At 40.7% G+C, this 19,758-nt stretch overlaps 2 protein-coding genes across 23 annotated transcripts in view; one reads left to right on the top strand and one right to left on the bottom strand.

Moving 5' to 3' along the window:
* Positions 1–4,583, top strand: part of SGPP2 (sphingosine-1-phosphate phosphatase 2) — a 138,829-nt gene extending 134,246 nt beyond the window's left edge. For 7 of the 21 annotated variants that reach the window (XR_009564538.1, XR_009564536.1, XR_011377569.1 and 4 more), the window contains 2 exons: positions 375–651; positions 2,537–4,578. The gene's annotated coding sequence lies outside the window, so the exon portion shown is untranslated. Of the gene's footprint in view, positions 1–374; positions 657–2,536 lie in introns of all 21 variants that reach the window. The other 14 variants (XR_009564522.1, XR_009564526.1, XR_009564529.1 and 11 more) reach the window with 9 other exon arrangements.
* The window catches only part of FARSB (phenylalanyl-tRNA synthetase subunit beta), a 66,962-nt gene continuing 47,464 nt past the window's right edge, over positions 261–19,758 (bottom strand). For both annotated transcript variants that reach the window (XM_030836532.3, XM_030836615.3), the window contains exon 17: positions 261–2,974. In XM_030836532.3, the coding sequence (XP_030692392.1) occupies positions 2,823–2,974 (152 nt within the window). In that variant the 3' untranslated portion in view covers positions 261–2,822. The remainder of the gene's footprint in view (positions 2,975–19,758) is intronic.

The following is a 19,758-nucleotide window of genomic DNA, read 5'->3' as shown; positions in this document are numbered from 1 at the left end:
TTTTATATATAAAAAACAAAACTGGTTAAAAAAAGAAAACCTCAGCATTTGGGTAAGTAGGTAAATAATGCCAAACACTGAGTGACCCATGGGCTCTACGTCACTCTTACTAGGTGTCACAAACCCACGTTTTAGCCATGTGACATCTGGGCACATTATTAATCTCTGTCAATTGTTCTCATCCTATAAGACAGGGAGAATCCCTATTCTAACTCCCTCCTACAATTGTTAAACCAAGAAATTAAAATGTTGAGACAAAATCGCATGTGAAAATACTTTATAAACTGAAGAGTAATGCAAGAATGTCAGGCTGCAGAAGTTATCTGTAAGCTAGAACAGGACTCAATTATATCTAATTCCTCTTTTAATACGAGGGCTCCCAGTTTTTGCTACACAGGTGTGTCTTCTCCAGTAAAAGCTTTCTGGCAGGCAGTGCCCACAGACTGCTCTGGCTCCAGTTCAAATGCCTCACGGGGGCGAGTGTAAGACGATCTGGCTGCGGAGCCTCCACTCTAAGCCGAAGATTCGTTTCTTCTTCTTCTCATGTACCCGATATTGTTATTCTTCCTGCTGTCTCCTGCTTCAGAGGGCAGAAACCTCCACATGATGGATGCAGTTGATCTTCTTACCCCTTTCATGCTGGGATATACAGTTAGGTATCACTGGGTTTTTCATTACAAGTTGTTTCTGACCATCCAAAAATTATCCAGGTGGCTGGCTGCTAACAGAACTCATGGCTCCACCCACTTCAACAATGGCTATCACATGACTCACCCTGATTTCAATCATAGCGAACTTGAAACTGGGGGAGAATGTCTCACTAACGGTAGTGGACCAGTAAGCCATCATGTGCAGACATGCCGATTCTAAAATTCATGCTTTTACCCTTTGTGTGCATCTGCTGGTGTTCGTATTAAAATACAACATGTTGCATTAATTTTTCACTCCCAGCTTTACTGAGGTGTAACCTACATTTTAACAACCTCCTTAATTAAGGTATAGATATTTCCATCACCCCAAAGAGTTTCCTCTTAACTCTCTGCAGTCAATTTCCCTTCCACAGGCTCTAGCCAGTCAATCAATTTGACTTTTCTAGAACTTCATATAAATGGAATCACTTGTAGTCTTGCATCTGGCTTCTTGGACTTAGTGTTTTGAGATTCATTCATGTTGTTCTGAGTATCAGTCGTTTTTTTTTGGCGGAGAAGCATTCCATAGTATAGATATACTATAATTTGTTTATCCATTCATCTGTTTGAATAACACTGCTGTGAACATTTGCATAAAAATCTTTGTATGGCCATATGAGTAGAGTAAACCTAGGAGTAGAATGGCTAGATGGCAGATGTATGTTTCATGATTTAACATATTGCAAAACTATTTTCCAAAGTGGCCGTTATCCCTTTACATTCCCACCAGCCACACATGAAAGTTCCAGTCTTGCCAACACTTGGTATAGTCAGTCTTTTTAATTTTAGCCATATTAATTCGTATTTATTTTTTTCTTTGCATTTCCCTGATGACTAATGATGTTGAGCATCTTTTCATGTGCTTATTTCATTTATCTTCTTTTGGGAAATGCCTGTTCACATCTTTTGTCCGTTTTTTAAAAACTGGGTTGTCTTAAGTTATAAGAAATCTATGAATGCTGGACACAAACCTTCTGACGAGCATTATTTTTAATGGGCGTATCTCACTTCATTACTGAAATGTAAGGATCAGCTTACAATGGGATTGGGAAGGAGGAGATGGCAGTCTGTACGTTCACAAATCTTGCTAAGCTGGACACTGCTGCCCTGATTCAAGGTAGTAATATAGTCTTAGTATTAGGTGCAGCAAAAGCTCCATAAACAAAATTCTTGTCTATCCTTATTAGCTATTTCTACAGGGACTTACTTTGAAGTTGTTTTTACAGTTTATTGTGTTTCATATCATCTCAACAGTAACAGAACTTTTCTCAAACATTACACCCAGCTTTTTTCAATACATGGTACCTACTGGAGGATTCTAGATCAAAGTATTAAAGTAAATTAGGAGGTTAAGACAAGGCAGAAGCTTAGCTTCAGAGAAGGAGAGACCTAATACCTCTGTATAAAATAAGACAGAAACTAGTAGCTATATTAATTATTTAAAGCCATGATTTTATAACACTGACAACAATAAAATGTATGGCCTAGGACAAAAATAAGTTCTTCATTGTTTCCTAATGTTCATAGTGCACTGGTACCAGTGTGTCCCTTTTAACTCTTCTAGCAGAATGAATCTGTGCTGTGTGTCCACAAACCCCATCTCTGAGTATCACAGAGTAGCCAATACCGATGCACCCTCAAATACTTTGAATATATGTGCATTTTTCTTTCACTTTAAGATGACTTCAAAGGCTGTAACTATTACACCGTCACTAATTCTTAAAAGTTTTCTAAAAATGCTGTTATTGTTTCCCAGTGATGAACATGCATCAAACATAGAAAATAAGAACTAAAAATTCTTAGTTAATCTCGTACGTGTGCTCTAATCAGCTATCTCATTTCATCAGGGAAAAGAACAGGATTCTGTCCTGCAGACGTGATGGTGAGAGGCTCTGATGTGTGGAGAGCTTCTCTGTTTCTCAGAACAGCTCCTGGCCCCCCACTGGGCTCTCACGTACAAGCTGGCCTGATGCGGGGATGGCAGTACCACCCACGGAGCCAGACACTGCTTTCTACTTTATTCAACATTAATGCACAAGCACAAGTGGACTGACTTACTGTGGGGACAACTAAAGGGCACCTAGGAGGAGAGAGGGACCTTCGGGGCGAGAACCACACAACAGAGACCCATCTTCACAAAAACGGCTCAATGTTGATTTCCACGCAGGAGCAGGGCATGGTCAGCTCGAATTTGGTGATAACATCAGGATGAAGGACCCCCAGCTTCCCGATGCTCTGACCCCGGGCAAAGATCTCAGCACATCGCCCGGGGAAGAATGCAGGGCCTGAAAAACAGGGAGAGAAAAATCAACGTTTCTCCTGGAAAAAATGTCAATAGACATTTAACATTGAAAGCTCACTAGTCTACTTTGAAAAATAACTATTCTTCTTTAAACCACTGGCCATGAAATAAGAGTGCTCCCTCACACTTTCTGGTCTTAAAAAGAAGCATTTGAGACAGCTAGTGGGAAGCAGCCGCATAGCACAGGGAGATCAGCTCGGTGCTTGTGACCACCTAGAGGGGTGAGATAAGGAGGGTGGGAGGGAGGGAGACGCAAGAGGGAAGAGATATGGGGCTATATGTATATGTATAACTGATTCACTTTGTTATAAAGCAAGAAACTAACACACCATTGTAAAGCAATTATACTCCAATAAAGATGTTGAAAAAAAGAAGCATTTTATAAGGAAAGAAAAGGTTAGGGGCAAATATGAAAATCAGGGCCCTGTGTTTTTTATCATAGCGGTCCAGGAAGGATGAAGAAAAGGAGGCTGAAGGAGCAGGGGTGGGAGAAGACTTGGGAAGTATGCAGATGTGGAACTGCTCTACAGAGGACAAAGGGAAAAATGAAATGTAAAACCAACGACTTTGCCTGGGAAGAACCTGTTTTGAAACAGGTTTTTCCATAGTAATACTTGCTGGATTAAAGCCTACACTGAATTCATGTACTATTCAAAACATCACTCTTTTCTACCTCATTCCATAGAGAAACGCGAGCTGCACTGTCATCGGCAGGCGTAGGCCTTGTACCAGAATGTGACCCACATTCCTGTGGGAAAGAGAACTTCCTAAGCAGTTCTGGCACATCTACTGTAAACCCGCAGCAGAGGCTAGCCCCAGAGCAAGGCTGGGTTGGCCTCTGATCTACTCAAGACAGGCAGAAGCTTCCCTCCCCATCTGGGTGCCAAGGCATGGCTATGGCTTACTAACCCAGTAACAGTTCTTGAGGTTTAAACAGCTAAAAACAAGCGAGCAGACAAACGTACAGGCCCACTGCAGAGTCACTAAGTTACCAGTGCCACAGGGACGCATCAACGCTCCATACTCCACTGAGGTTAACGCCAATGCTGACTCACTTCTCTCATCACCAACTTGTAAAGGGATTAGGTCCGCAGCTCCTGACTGATTCACCCAAAACATCTACTGGCATCAACTATAAAATGCCGAGCCACAAGCCTCCAGCCCGCCATTTCAGAGTGAGTGCGTTAGTTATGAAAGAGTAAACTTCTGAGTCTCTACTAATGGTTCCAAGGTCAGCATAAGGAAGAAACACAGAACTGTGTGTGTGTGTGTGTGTGTGCGCGTGCGCTACCATTAAGTCAGCACCCGTCACACCACAGAGACACAGGACGACTATACAGAAGGATGTCTTCCTGAAAAATATTTTTAACTGTCATTCTTAAATAACCCCAAAGCAACCTGGTTGAATTATAAGGTGGCCTTGTTTCTCACATGCCCCCAAACTAAATAATTCTGCTTCACCATTAAAGCAAAAATTTCAATGAACTGCATTTGAAGTTCATAATTGTTTGGCTACGTGCATTAATCCACACTTGGAGAGAGGGATCAAATAAAATAATACAGAAACCATACTGCATCGATAATGTACAGCCTAAGAGAGAGACAAATATTGCTAAATCTGACAAAGATGGCATGTTTTAATTCTGTCAAAATAAAAAACCTAACTTAAAAGATAAAACCAGGCCAAAAATAAAACACATAAGTTGTACTCCCTGGAGGTCCAGTGGTTAAGACTCCATGCTCCCAATGCAGGGGGCATGGGTTCAATGCCTGGTCGGGGAACTAAGATCCTGCATGCCATACAGTGTGGGCCCCCCCCCCAAAAAAGACCACCCCCCTCTGCCACCAAATAAATATTCACATGACAAGTCTGTAAAAGTGTTGGTGGTAAGTGGTATAACCAAGAATCAGAGCTGAAAGGCCTGCCCCAAAGTCATTTATTCCATCACCCCTGGCACCCCTTATACAGAATTACATCTGAATAAACTACACTATCTGAAAAAGATACCAGATTATTTTTTCTTTTTCCAGATTATTTTTAAAGGCCATTCAGAGAGGAAGTTTTCGAGAACTTCCCTGATAACCTTGCTATGTTTAAGAATCCTCACTGTACCCAAATCCTTCCTTTTTATCTATCTTCAAATTCCAATGTGATTGGATTCATTTTAACTGAAGCATAAAACCAAACTATTTTAGAATCTAAGCCAGATGTGCTAGCTCTGACAGTGTTAGCAAAATAAAGCCTAAGAGATAAGAACTTAGAATTTTTATGTCATAAAGTAACTTTTTGAATCAGAGCTTTTTAAGCAAAATTCAGTCACGTTCTTCTTCAGCTGGCAAGCATGATAAGCCAGCTGGACCTCTCTCTCTCCAGAAGTTTGCACCAAACTGCTGAAGCTCACTAACCAGCTAAATACTTGGTCAAACAAAAGAATATTCGTATCATTAAATAGAATTTTCCCCCTTTCCGAAGAAAAGCAAAAAGAACTGAAATTCATATTATGCATTATTTAAAACATATCCAGGTGTGGGAACATTCTAAATGACACCTATCAAAAGCTCTCAGCCCAGCACGGACCCGTCCCAGTCACTACAGCATCCTAAACTGTCCCGGGTCAGAGGCCCTCCCCACAGAGGAGCTGCTTCGCAGTGAAGCAGGCACCAAAGGGGTCCTCTGCCCTCTCATCCAATGCTAACGCTCCCCTTCCCATCCACATGTGAAAATTAAGCCCAATAATGCGATTTCTGTATAAACTCCACTTTGCCGGAAACTGCACATTTTAACCGGTGATGACAATTTTAACTTTCTTGCCATTTTTCATTTCTACAAGGTCTTAAGATTTGCTGATTGATGCCTCTGTTGAGTTACAGCAAGGCTAAAGGTCTCTCCTTCAGACAAACTGAGAGGCACACAGAAGTGCCTTCAAGTCTGTAAGGGGCCCAGAGAGAAACTGTGCCACCTGACTGATGTATGTGAACTAGAAATACTGAGAGACAATTTTAAGTTACTAGAACATAAGCATTTCTCAGTGCTTTTAAAAAATCTTTATGGTTCAAACCAAACTTTGCAGACAGAAGTGAATGGCTTCAAAGAAGGGCAGATGAAAAAGAGAATTGCTTCACTAACAAAAAAAAGGGAACACACCCCACTAAGGCAGCAATTAGGCCCGAGTTCAAAGATGAGAGCATCTCCTCCATCAGCAGGAGGGGAGCTCAGCGGATCAATGTGATCACAATGCTCTAGTTAGGACCAAGGCAACTTAAATCAGAGTCTTTCCAGAAGTAAAAGAAGTCACATCTGAATGGAACCTAAATATGGGTCTAGGCTTAGGAAAAATCAGACCTGGATGGTAGCCAGAGGCTACTTTGATCTCATTAGCAAACAAAAATATTTCTGGACAAGAGCAGCCTGCTGTGTCCAGAGTCATAAAGCTGCCAATTCAAGGGAAATCATGCTGCCTTGTGAGTGGGAATTCTGAAATTCAAATTCTACACAGTACCTTCCTTTTCTTTTAATCACCCATCTAGGCCCAAACAGAGTTCTGGTTTACTGTTGTACCAAGGTACATAAATACTACAATTTTCAACCTGTGCCCAAAACACTCTCCAGCAAAAAGCCTCTCGGCCCACTTTTCTATCTCGTTCCTTATACCGTTTAAACCCTCAGCTTTGCTGGTATCCATCACAGCAAAATGGCTTCGAACGGAAAACAGACTTGAGAAAAATAGTGTCCTCTGTTGAAGTACATGTGGAAACCCAGACAAAAGAAACATCAGTTAAGCACAAACAAGAATTTAATTTCCAGAACATAGTGGGGTGTAAGTAAGTCCCTTAATTAAAGCTTTTGTAGCATCTCCTCAAGGTCTATAATTGTCTCTCTGTGCTCAAACGGCAGGACCACTTTGAGGACCTTGGGGGCAATTCTTGGGCCAGTAATCAGCACAGCACCCAGTCTTCAGCACATTTTCTGGCTAATTGACCTTCAAAGAGTTTGTGAGCTCCCTCTCTTGCTCGTTGCCAAACACCTTTCACAGTTTCTTTTTGCCCCCGTCTTTCTTTTGGAGTAATATTATAGGCCCAAAGTTCGGATAAGCTTTGCACATAGAGTTATTCCTATAATTCTGTGAAGCATCGGAAGTAGAAGCTTAAGGCGGTAACTGAGCAGACCCTTAATCTGAAAGCTCCATGGTGTTATCAAGCATGAGGCTTAATTCCTTAATCTTTAATACCCCTGCCATTGGCTGTTTTCAACTAATTCATCTGGTATTTTATATAATCCATCTCTAAAAATCATCCACTCATACAATTTTACTTTTCTCTTTCTTCACATTACTAATACATACTTTGGGGTTCAAATCCACATACTGTAACTGCCTTCAATCTGGTACTTTATCAAATTTTCCATAATAAAAAGAACAAAATTAAAAGGAGGGTGGGGAACACTGGAAAAGGAATGTCAGTGTATCCCATACACCACAGCCAATAATAGAAGCTATCATCATGAGCTTTAATAAAAATAACCACACATAAGTCCCCAAATTCAGGGACAAAACACAAAATGCGGAATTATATAAATATAGTAAGCCACTGGGCCAACAGAATGTGTTTTAAATCTGTTCTAAATAACTGATGATGTATTATGGGGTGGGAGGAAGGAGTAATCACTTAATAGGCTGACTCTAGGGCTGGCATCTACCCAAACCCTATCCTTTCCTCCCCCGGGGCCCTAATTCTAATACAATTAGATACATATAAAATTATCCATTCCACCGTCCAGTAACCCATCCTAGGAAATCACACAAAGGGAAAAAAATAAAATAAAACCCAATGTTCCATTCTGGAGTGAAACTGACAGAGTAGGTGACTGGCCAAGAGTAGAATGGGGCTGCAATTATAATTTCCCATGCAGGACTTTCTTCTGGTCTCCTACCACTTTCTGAAAATGTAGTAACCATAACTAACTATGCCACCAGCACATCAACCTCACTTTCCTTTTCTAAATAATGTTAATTTAAAGGAAAAAACAAAACAAAACAAAATATAAGGCTTAAAAAAAACCCCCAAAAACCCGACCACACACTTATAACATGTGAGCAGGGTATAATTCTTAAGGGTGGTTGTTCTCTAAGTTTTAGAACCAGGAGTTTTGGAGTGCCTCAGTGGAATGAGGGAGCACCCAGGGCGGAAAAGGCACAATGTAGATAAGACATGAACTTATAAAAAGAAAAGGTTTAGGAATATGAGGAGGAAAAATTGGCATAACTACCACGATATAAACACACACATTTTTTTCAGATCTTAGTACACTCCGGGTTGGAAGAGAAGTTCTCTGCAAAGACCATTTAATTTGTAAATGGAGACTGAATAATTTCCAACTGGTAATATAAAACACCCATTTCCCCCCAGATATATACAAGTCTTCACCTTATATCTGAAGTGAAATATTTATGGTACCTAAAGTCTTTAAAGAGAGGGGACCTAATCCCTTGAGTTTAATGGCTATCTTTCATCCCTTTCTGAAGATCAAAAGAAAGAAAAACCCCTTATACAACTTTACAGTGCTAATCCCAACACACCTGCAGACTTCGTTAACCCTTAACGCAGAGGCAAGTGGACGGGAGAGGAGCACTGGGCCCACCTACACCCACAACACGGACGCAGAGCGGGAGCCTGCGCTCACAGGAGGAAGCCCTTAGTATCTAGTTTAAAGTCTGATCTTAACTGTCTCTCATACACACATACTCATATTTCATAACCTGAAGAGGGTCAAGAATGTTAGGAGAGGGTCTTCCCTGGTGGCACAGTGGCTAAGAATCCGCCTGCCAATGCAGGGGACACGGGTTCGAGCCCTGGTCCGGGAAGATCCCACATGCCGTGGAGCAACTAAGCCCGTGCGCCACAACTACTGAGCCTGTGCTCTATAGCCCGCGAACCACAACTACTGAGCCCGCGCTCCTAGAGCCGGTGCTCCGCAACAAGAGAAGCCACCACAATGAGAAGCCTGCGCACCATAATGAAGAGTAGCCCCCGCTCACCGCCATTAGAGAAAGCCCACGCAGCAACAAAGACCCAACACGGCCCCAAATAAAAACAAATAAATTTATTAAAAAGAAGCAATATAAGCCCTGAAAATTTATATTAAAAAAAAAAGTTAGGAGAACTTAAACGTGATACATCTAGTTGCAATTTTAAATCCGTCTCAATTTTAATTTGTGTAAAACCAAAGGATTTTTAACTCTAGGTTAACAAGTGCCCTGTCTATTGGCTTGTTTTGAAAATTCCTATTCCAAAACAGTGCCATCATATCCTACATTTGTCTGGCACTTGAATCATTTCCTCCCAAATTTTCACATTTCTTAAATGTTCATTGGACAGATACAGAATAACAACTCAAAAATAAAAGGTATGGACCATCATCCTGCCTTCCTGGGTCAATAAAATGGGTCTTTCCCAGTCTTTCATCTGATAAAAACCTTTAAAGGACAATTTCTCCAACCAAATATGAGCAAGGTATTATCAGTACTTTCTCCACAGTTATAGTAAAATAATAAAACAACAACAATAGAGAGACTGTTCTAGGGCTAATTAAAGGAAAGAATGGAAATGTAGAGTGTTTGAGACTGCATCTGTAATTTCACAATTAGTTAACCTACTCAACTGAGACCTTTGGCCAGCATGGAATAAACATAACCTCAAACATGTCATTATCATAGATGTGCTGTAGTTTCAGAATTAAACTTCAGCAGACAAGTAGGGAGTGTAGAAGAATAACAGAATAATGAGATTGTGAAAACAAAGTACGCTGCTTTCTACTCATCTCCTTCCATCCCCAGTAAAGGGAGTGACTTGGTCCCAGTGCAGCCCTGGCCAAGCCCCAAGGACAGGCAAGTTACAGATGGAAAAAGTGAAGCACAAGGAGATTAGGGGACTTGCCCGAGGCAAGCAATAGCATAGGCCAGAGAGTGAACACCTCTGTGTGTGGCCCCAAGGCACAGAAGGCCTAGGGAATAGTGTTTTCAAACTTTTGGTCAAGCTGTCCATTTCATGTTTGCAAACCTCCTCTGGTTTAAAATTAAATAAACAAAACCTTTAAAAAAAAAAAAAAGACTGACAACCTCTAGCCTTAGGGCATAACCAAGTATGCTCTACAATATTGTTAACACACCATGATATAGACAAAACCTAGAGCTTTCCAGGGAAGACAGAACTACATTTTTAAAAATCCCATATAACACAGGCATCCTTAAAGAATAAGTTCCAGATTCCTGAAACAAGACTGGAATAATTTAAACAGATAAATAAGCACCACAGTGACACCATCTAAAACGGCGAAGAAAAAGAGCTGCTACGTTAGACCCTGCCCTGCGGCAGAGACTGCTTCTGAACCATTTAAACTCCCGCAGAATCTTAAAACTGGAAATGACCCTGGCAGTGATTTTGTCCATGCCTTTATTTCTAATATGAGAAAATGGATACCAAAGAGGTTAAGAAAACCATACAGCCAGGTAACAGCAGAGCTGAGAACCCAGTTCCTTCCTGAACCCCAGTCTGTGACTCTTTTATATAATGCTGACTTCCTGAAGGGCAGACCTAGTATCTACCCAGAGGGTACTCTGGACAGTGATCACCCATTCCAAAATGCTGTCCCAACTTCTTATATCTGCCTCTCCCAACAACACTGTGGTACAGACAGGACAGACATTATCATTCCCATTTTACAGATGAACAAACTGGCATAAAGGAATTAAGTCCTAAATCACATGGGCTAACACAACAGAAGGACCTGACCCAACACACAAGAGTTACGGTTACTATATCACAGTTGATCATGCCTCCTAGGGCTCAACAAAATGTATTCTTCCCTATCATTTTTTTTTTTTTTTTTTTGCAGTACGCGGGCCTCTCACCGCTGTGGCCTCTCCCGTTGCGGAGCACAGGCTCCGGACGTGAAGGCTCAGTGGCCATGGCTCACGGGCCCAGCCACTCCGCGGCATGTGGGATCCTCCCGGACCAGGGCACGAACCCGCATCCCCTTCATCGGCAGGCGGACTCCCAACCACGACGCCACCAGGGAAGCCCCTCCCTATCATTTTAATTAGAGTCTGTACCATCTTAACATCTGCTTTTTCAACTTAGTTTATAATTCACGTTTATCATATGCCATTATATTTATATGTAGTAGTCTGCCAAATTGTTCTTGAAGTATTTTATGTTGGAGTTGTTTCCAATTATCCACTGTTATAAATAGGGCTCCTGTAACATATATGTTACTTGTTGCTCTTTTTTGGTTTCTTCCTTTTGCCAAAGGTAGTACCATACAAGTAAAACAATGCCAATTATTGTATAGTTCAATTACATATCAAAATGTTAAAGAGTGGACTTCTAGCAATGGTAGTACCAACAAACCACAAACTTAATATAAGATTATACTGATCTTATTTTGTACAACACTGATTTTTTAAAAATTTTCCCTTGCATAGTACCAACTACTTACTACCTTTTTTTTCAGTTCCACTGGTGGAAAAAAAAAAAGCATCAAAGCCCAGGAAAATAATTCCAAGAGGAGATCTTTGTTCAGAGAATGCAGTTCACAAACAAGCTAGGGGCCTTTAGGGATTAAGAGAATAAGCAGAAACCCTTCCCTTCTGGAAGAAGAGTGTCAAAGTGTAGTGGCTGCGAAAACAACATTGATAAAATATTTAACAGCTACTGATGAATACTGGACACATCAAAACAGGTCTCACAGAACAGACAACAGGAAGTTCTGGAGACATTTAGAGCAAGGCATTTAATCTGATATTTCTGCTCAACTGTTTACTCTTTATGGGCTGGCTTCAACATTCAAAAGAAATAAAATTATTGTCACACGGTTTATTGTTTAAAGAAAGGCAGGTAATTAATGTCTGCCTGTTTGCTAATATACTGGGCCATGTTGCTGTTTCCTACGTTTCTTCTTTCACCTCTTCCAAACATGCTCTTTTTACATAAGGAAGTGTGTGTGTGTGGCTGTCAACTGGGTGTGGTTTCAGAAGATGGAGAGGTTTTTCTATTCCACTAAATTTGCCCCACCCTTTTTAAAGCTAATAACCTGACATTTTCATAAAGGAACCAAATTTTTTTCCTTTCACAATAAGAAAGAATGCCAAAAATTAAAGCATCTCTTAAGTTCACACTGATATGTATCAACTGAACTTCAAGTCAGATGCTTTCCTGAAAAGAAAAGTTTTTTAAAAAGGGCAAAATGGGAACAATGAGAGTACAGGGTCCTGAAGGGGGAGGAGTGGAAGAAGGAACAACTAAGACACAAGGCTGCAAGGCTGCAAGTGTGGAGGGCTGGGGACTGAAGGCGAGCTGCCGGCCTTGTATGTGGCCTATTTGGCCTAGAAGAACCCTCGGCAGGAAGACAACGTTCCTGACCCATGACCCACCAGGGCCAGCAGGTGCTCAGAGGTATTTCCAGGAGGGGGATGGGTTGCCCTCACCCAAGCGACTATTGGCATTTATTTCTCAAGCAGGTGGAGATTAGGCCAAGCTATTGAACACTAACGTAAAGCAAAATAATCCATCAAGATCAAAACCACAACTGGGACCTCAGTGAAGTCAGATGGTCTGCCTATCATTTATATAAAAGTAGCAGGGATGCTTTAAATGAATGTCAATCTGTGGGATTCCTGCAATGTTGTAATATACTGAAGGCTGTCTCTCTTAAGGCAGCATAACGGGGAGGGAAAAGATGTGCTGGCAGATGAAAGAAACTCCAGAGAAGACAGATACCTAATGGATGTTCGATTAAGGTTCTGCCTCCCCACCACTGCCCCAAAGTCCACAGTAAAATATGCATTTCTAATCTTTAAACAAAGCAGACTGTGAATTAATATAATATTTTTAAAAATCAGTGCAAGCATTAGTTATTTAAGGCTTCTACAGTCTTGCCTGATAAAAAGAAATACTGGGAATATGTTGGTCAAAATGTACTTTATTTTGTAGAATATTTTCTAAGTACAAAAAGAACTGAAGATAAAGCTTAAACTGTTTCTAACAATCATGTTATTAGCAATAATATTGATATTTTGAAACAAAGATGGATAAATAGGTAATAATGTAAATTCATTAGGAACCAAGATTTTCAATGTAAAGAAAAAGAGCTAACTATAAAGACAAACATATTAAGTAAAAATCCTCTAATCCTGAATATAAATTGGAACCACCCATATGAACTCAAGGCTTTTTCGTTAAAAAAAAAAAAAAAAAATTTTTTTAAAAGGTTTTCCTCTGTGTACTAAAAAGTCCTAGAAACAATGACTCACTCAGTAGCAATGAGCAACCTTAGCACCTAGATTGTGATCTAACTTTGATTTCGCACTAAAAGGAACCAGGGCCACTTGGCAATATAGCTGATTCCAGGTCTGAGGCAGAAACTATATAAGATGAGCCCAGAAATATATTTCCTATATTATCACCCACATCCAAAAAAGCATCACCATATACAACTATTTTCTCCCTTTCATTTTAGTAAGAACCTCCCTACCAATAAAAGCTTCTCAAGACTTAAAAAGTCTTCTCCTTCCCTTCCAGAATAATCCAGCCCTAAAGGGGCTGAGGAAGGAAGAAATCCTCTCACTCAAATGTGGGCACTGGGTGTCAGAGCTAAAGGGGGCAGGGAGGGCATGCACAGGTGAGAGGGGAACAGCCCCGAGGGGGCAGAGACTGAGAGTGAGTGATGGGCAGGGCAGACACGCAGGGGACAAGATGGAGTTTAGTTACCAACAGGAGCAATGAGCAACTAAGTGAATAAATTATGAATCATGGGAACCAGGTTTCTCACTGTTGGAGGAGTGAGGTACAAATACAGAAGGGGAGAAAACTGGAATGAACCCTAAGGTGTTGGACTGGAATGGAGGTATTGCTGTGGGCTTATGGTCTTTAAAATACGTATAGATATAGGAGTAAGTTAGTATATGTATGTATCTGTGCGCAACTAGAACCCTACATTTGGACTTGTAGACACCATTCCCCACTAAAAGGAACCAGGATGGAGAAATGGGACAATGGAAAGATCAAGATAAGCCTTGAATATCTTCTTGTGCCCAAAGCAAGAGAGTGCTAATAATAATAAAGAATAACAGGAACATGTTAAAAGGATACAGAAGCCAGCCTGAAGGGACTCCCACTGGCCAAAGTGAGGACAACGTGAAAATCAGAATAATGGATTAAGATACACTGAATAAAACAGGAAATAATGAATCCATACTAAGATATATAAACGAATAGGAGGATTGATTAGGAACAGAACATTTACATAATTTCAAAGTTCCTCCCCACAAAATGTTTATTGATGATAATGGAGAAAGGAGTACCTTGACAGTAAAGAAGCCTAGGAGACGCTAGTTTGATCAGGTGATTAAGTGAACATTATCAGCGATAAGTGGAAATCGGGTGCCACTGATAGGATGCATTGAGAAGAGAGCGTTACTTCTGCAACATTCCTCCAAAGTTGCCTAACTTGAATCTAGAAAACCCCAAATTGAGGAACACACTACAAAATAACTGGCCTGTAATCTCCAAAAGTGTCAGGGTCATGAAAGTCAAGGAGAGACTATTCTAGAACTTTCCAGAAGGAGGCCAATGAGACATGACAGCTAAAGGCAATAAGTGATTCTTTGATATAAAGGATAACTGATAAAACTTGCCCAGGGTAAAAGGATTAGATGGGGTCAACATTAACGTGAATAATATTTTCCTGGTTTTGACGATTATATTTTGGTTATGTAGGACAATGTCCTTGTTTGTAAGAAATACACACTAATGTATTAAGGGGTACAGGTTGGCAATTTATTCTCAAACAGTTCAGGAAAGTTTTTTGTCCTGCATCTGTTTTAATAAGCTTGTAACTGTTTCAAACTTTTAAAGTTAATAAAATGGGGTTTACATTGTAGGTGTTTCTTCCATCAATTCTCAAAAAAAAGGGGAGGGGGTAAAAATTATTGCCCTCGTCCTACACCTTTAAAGAAAAGGAAATACTAAATGTGAATACCTCAAGGGGAAAAGCACCTTTTTCAGATAGAAGCACTTATTTATCAACCCTACCTAGAAATGTATTCAATATGTGTACCTCTTTTTCTCTCCACCCATCCATACTTTTAATCCTTCTGGATTAAAACTGAATTGAATGTTTAGAGGGTTAATATTTAGTGTACCAGAACACATCATTCTCTAGAAATTCAGAGGAGAGTGGTCGGTGCAGCGCACCAGTGTGCCAAAACCAGGGTGCTGCCAACATGTAAAGCTGCTCCTCCCTGAGGAAAACCAAACTTACATATGTAAGATCAGAACTGAGTAGTGCATTCAGACAATAACACAAAGCTACAGTAAACAAAACAGCGTGGTGCTGGCACAAAAACAGACATATGGATCAATGGAACAGCACAGAGACCCCAGAAATAAACTCACACACCTACGGTCAATTAATCTTTAATAAAGGAGGCAAGGGCTTCCCTGGTGGCACAGTGGTTGAAAGTCTGCCTGCTGATGCAGGGGACGCGGGTTCGTGCCCCGGTCCGGGAAGATCCCACATGCCGCGGAGCTGCTGGGCCCGTGAGCCATGGCTGCTGAGCCTGCGCATCCGGAGCCTGTGCTCCGCAATGGGAGAGGCCACAGCAGTGAGAGGCCCGCATACCGCAAAAATAAATAAACAAACAAACAAACAAAGGAGGCAAAAACATACAATGGAGAAAAGACAGTCTCTTCAATAAGTGACACTGAGAAAACTGGATAGCTACGTTAAAACAATTAAATTAGAACACTCTCTAACACCATAGACAAAAATAAACTCAAAATGGATTAAAGACCTAAATGTAAGCCTGGATACTATAAAACTCCTAGAGGAAAACATAGGCAGAACACTCTGACATAAATCCCAGCAGTATTTTTTGGATCCATCTCCTAGAGTAATGGAAACAAAAGCAAAAATAAACAAATGGGACCTAATCGAACTCAGAAGCCTTTGCACAGCAAAGGAAACCATAGACAAAATGAAAAGACAACCTACGGACTGGGAGAAAATATTTGCAAACAATGAGACTGACAAGGGATTAATTTCCAATATATACAAAAAGCTCATGCAACTCAATAACAACAAAAACAAAAAAAATGAATAACCCAAACAAAAAATGGACAGAAGACCCAAATAGACACTTCTCCAAAAAAGACATACAGACGGGCGACAGGCACATGAAAAGATGCTCAACATTGCTAATGAGCAGAGAAATGCAAATCAAAACTACAGTGAGGTATCACCTCACACCGGTCAGAATGGCCATCATCAAAAAGTCTACAAATGGGGCTTCCCTGGTGGCGCAGTGGTTGAGAGTCCGCCTGCTGATGCAGGGGACACGGGTTCGTGCCCCGGTCCGGGAGGATCCCACATGCCGCGGAGCGGCTGGGCCCGTGGGTCATGGCCACTGGGCCTGCGCAACCAGAGCCTGTGCTCCGCAACGGGAGAGGCCACAACAGTGAGAGGCCCGCGTACCGCAGGAAAAAAAAAAAGTTTACAAATAATAAATGTTGGAGAGAGTGTGTAGAAAAGGGAACCTTCCTACACTGTTATACTGTGGGAATATAAATTGGTGCAGCCACTATGGAAAACAGTATGGAGGTTTCTTAAAAAACTAAAAATAGAATTACCACATAATCCAGCAATCCCACTCCTAGTCATATATCCAGAAAAGATGAAAGCTCTAATTTGAAAAGATACATGCACCCCAATGTTCACAGCGGCACTATTTACAACAGCCAAGACATGGAAGCAACCTACATGTCCATCAACAGATGAATGCATAAAGAAGATGTGACATATAAATTCAGTGGAATACTGCTCAGCCATAAAAAGAATGAAATAATGCCATTTGCAGCAACACGGATGGACCTAAAGAACACTAAGGGCTTCCCTGGTGGCGCAGTGGTTGGGAGTCCGCCTGCCGATGCAGGGGATGCGGGTTCGTGCCCTGGTCCGGGAGGATCTCACATGCCGTGGAGCGGCTGGGCCCGTGAGCCATGGCCACTGAGCCTGCGCGTCTGGAGCCTATGCTCCGCAACGGGAGAGGCCACAACAGTGAGAGGGCCGCGTACCGCAAAAAAAAAAAAAGAAAAAAAAAGAAGTTGAGAAATACTGTGTTACAAGACCTATCAGATGGGAATGTGAGCTAAGTCATTCAAGTGGGACGTGCTGTGAACACGCACTCCAGCACTGAGTACTGAAACGTCAAGTGGGTACCAAGGCACACCAAAAGCACGAGGTGGTGAGCATGAGTGGAGAGAACTTTGCCTCATACATATGAGAGAGAGTGAGGCAAGGAAATAAAACACACTCGAGAACAACACAGGGCTACGCGAATCGTGATAGCTGCGGAGGCTCTACTGGGCACTGTGGCCCCATGTCATCCCGCTGTTTTGACATGTGGTGATCACTGCAGATGTGTTTAATACTGCTCTTAATAAAGCCTTCAAAGAAGGTAACAAAAATTGTAGTATTTGAAAGCTTGCCTCAAACACCGAAAAACACCAGAGAATCAGAGGATTAAGGACATTTTTTACACAGAGTAATAAGGTCAGAAGCTTATTAACTTCCAAACTTTTTTTCTTTTCAATGTGGTGCCTTAACAGAGTCATGTCTTTGCTGATGGTAACTAAAAATGTGGAGACACTATACAGATCCCCCTTTTTTCCAGCCTAGACTTTTTGTGTAAATCAGACCATAAACGGCTCCTTTACTCCAGCAAGCTGTTCAATACATATTCTTCTCATATATTTCCAAGCTCATGTTACACTAAAAACCAGTGTGAAGGCCGGGGAGACATCACAATTTCACCCGCACTTTTTAGCATCTGAAATCTTTCACAGGTGTCCTGAAAGAGGAAAAAGGTCATGACCTACAGGTCAAGTCAATGATCATTAGGTGATGCTGTAACAGAAGGCATCTAAATAACCTCTGTGGGTACATATGGTGCAGGATTAAATGTGCCTATTACTTACAAGGTTATTTTTCATTTCACAAAATGAATTCTGAGCAGCATGAAAATTAGAATTGTCAAAACTAAAAGTACTAAAACTTCTGTTTTTCCATCAGGAATCTTGTCTCAGGTTAAACTGACATTTTCCATAGATTTGTGAATAAACAAAACTGAAATAGTAACAAATTCAAGGGGAAAAAATACACACTCAAGTCAGTGCAGCCAATCGCACAAAGCCTACTACCTTCCCTAAGAAATTATTTTCGCCACTGATTTGCCCAGGAACCACATAACTGTTCTAAACACAAAAATGCTGCAAATTTTCCTTGCCCAGAAGTGGTTTTGAAAAGGATAAATGCATTTTAACATACATAATTTAGTTTGCAACAAACCACAAAAACAAAGGGGAAGAAGTCTGAAAAAAAGTGCATACATATGCTGTAATGATCCGATCAAATGCCACTAAAACATGATGAATTGTTCCAAGTGCTCAAAACGCTCTACAGTCTGTTAAAAAGTTAAAGGTTCTTCTTTCTTTTTTCTACTCAACGACTGCCCTTATTCTATCAGCAGTTTGGCATTCTAGCTCACCTTGTGTTCTTAATTGCAAGGGCGCTCAGCAAATAAAAACTCTGTGAGACTAAGTGACCATGGCTTCTAATTGTGGCTGCAGTCACAGGACTTGGGAGTGCTTCTCAGAGATCCACAGGCTGCAGAGGGCTGCTGTCTGCATGAGAAGCCAGGTTACATGCCAATGTCAACAGAACTCCCTGAGATCAATGTGATGATCAATGAGACGAGTTTCCAGGTTTCTCTCACAGTGGACAGGGCCAAGTTTCTCAAAAGGGAATCAAGTTCTGTTCCACTCTCTACCACCAAACAAAGTGGCACAAAAGGAAGTCAGTGGTGTTCATTAGAAAGGACAGAGAGAGATTAGGTATATCTGCCAATGAACTGACATTAGCAAGACTCTCTGGTGAACAGACTTAGCTCAATTATAATGGCAAAGCCACCACGGACTTTTAATTATTAAAAGGTAAACCATATGCCAGAGTAATAGAAGACAACTCAGTTAATTAAGAATGGCAGGAAATGGTAGCTCTTAATCTGTTTCTTCTTGACTTTTTTGATACTCTGAAGATCTTTTCTTGAAGCAGAAAAAGCTTTATGCAAAATAACAATAAATCTGAGGAAACGATGTAGCTAAACACACCCCAGCAACCAAATTCCTGTGTAGGGATTTACTTAGGAGATATATATATATATACACACACATATTATATATCTATTAAATTTTAGATGAAGAACTTATACCAACTTTACTGCTGACTTATTTTGACAAGCCACTTCTTTAGGTCTTGGTTTCTTTAACCATTAAAAAAAAGGTAATCATATTTGTCATTATGTAATCAAAACAGATAATTAAAATATAACATTACAATATTCTATTATGAGAGCCAAAGTAAATTCAAAAGTAAACACAAGATGGCCTCTGTCCTCATACAAAATCAAACACCAGTAACAATTTGGCCTAAAAAACTGAACATGAAGACCTACAACCACATCGTAAGTGGTTACAATTTATGAATGTATTTTCTAATTTGAAAACACACACACACACACACACACACCCCCCCACACCCACACACACACTCCAAGCCAAAATGATAGACATTTACATATTAGGGAAATTAAGTACTAAGTATTATATTGTTTTGGTGCTAAAATATAAAAGGATTAAAATTATAATATCATAGGT

The sequence above is a fragment of the Globicephala melas genome, chromosome 7, assembly GCF_963455315.2.
Source record: "Globicephala melas chromosome 7, mGloMel1.2, whole genome shotgun sequence".
Lineage (NCBI taxonomy): Eukaryota > Metazoa > Chordata > Mammalia > Artiodactyla > Delphinidae > Globicephala > Globicephala melas.
Note: the sequence above shows the minus strand (reverse complement) of the source record. Positions and strands in the feature narration are given on the sequence as shown.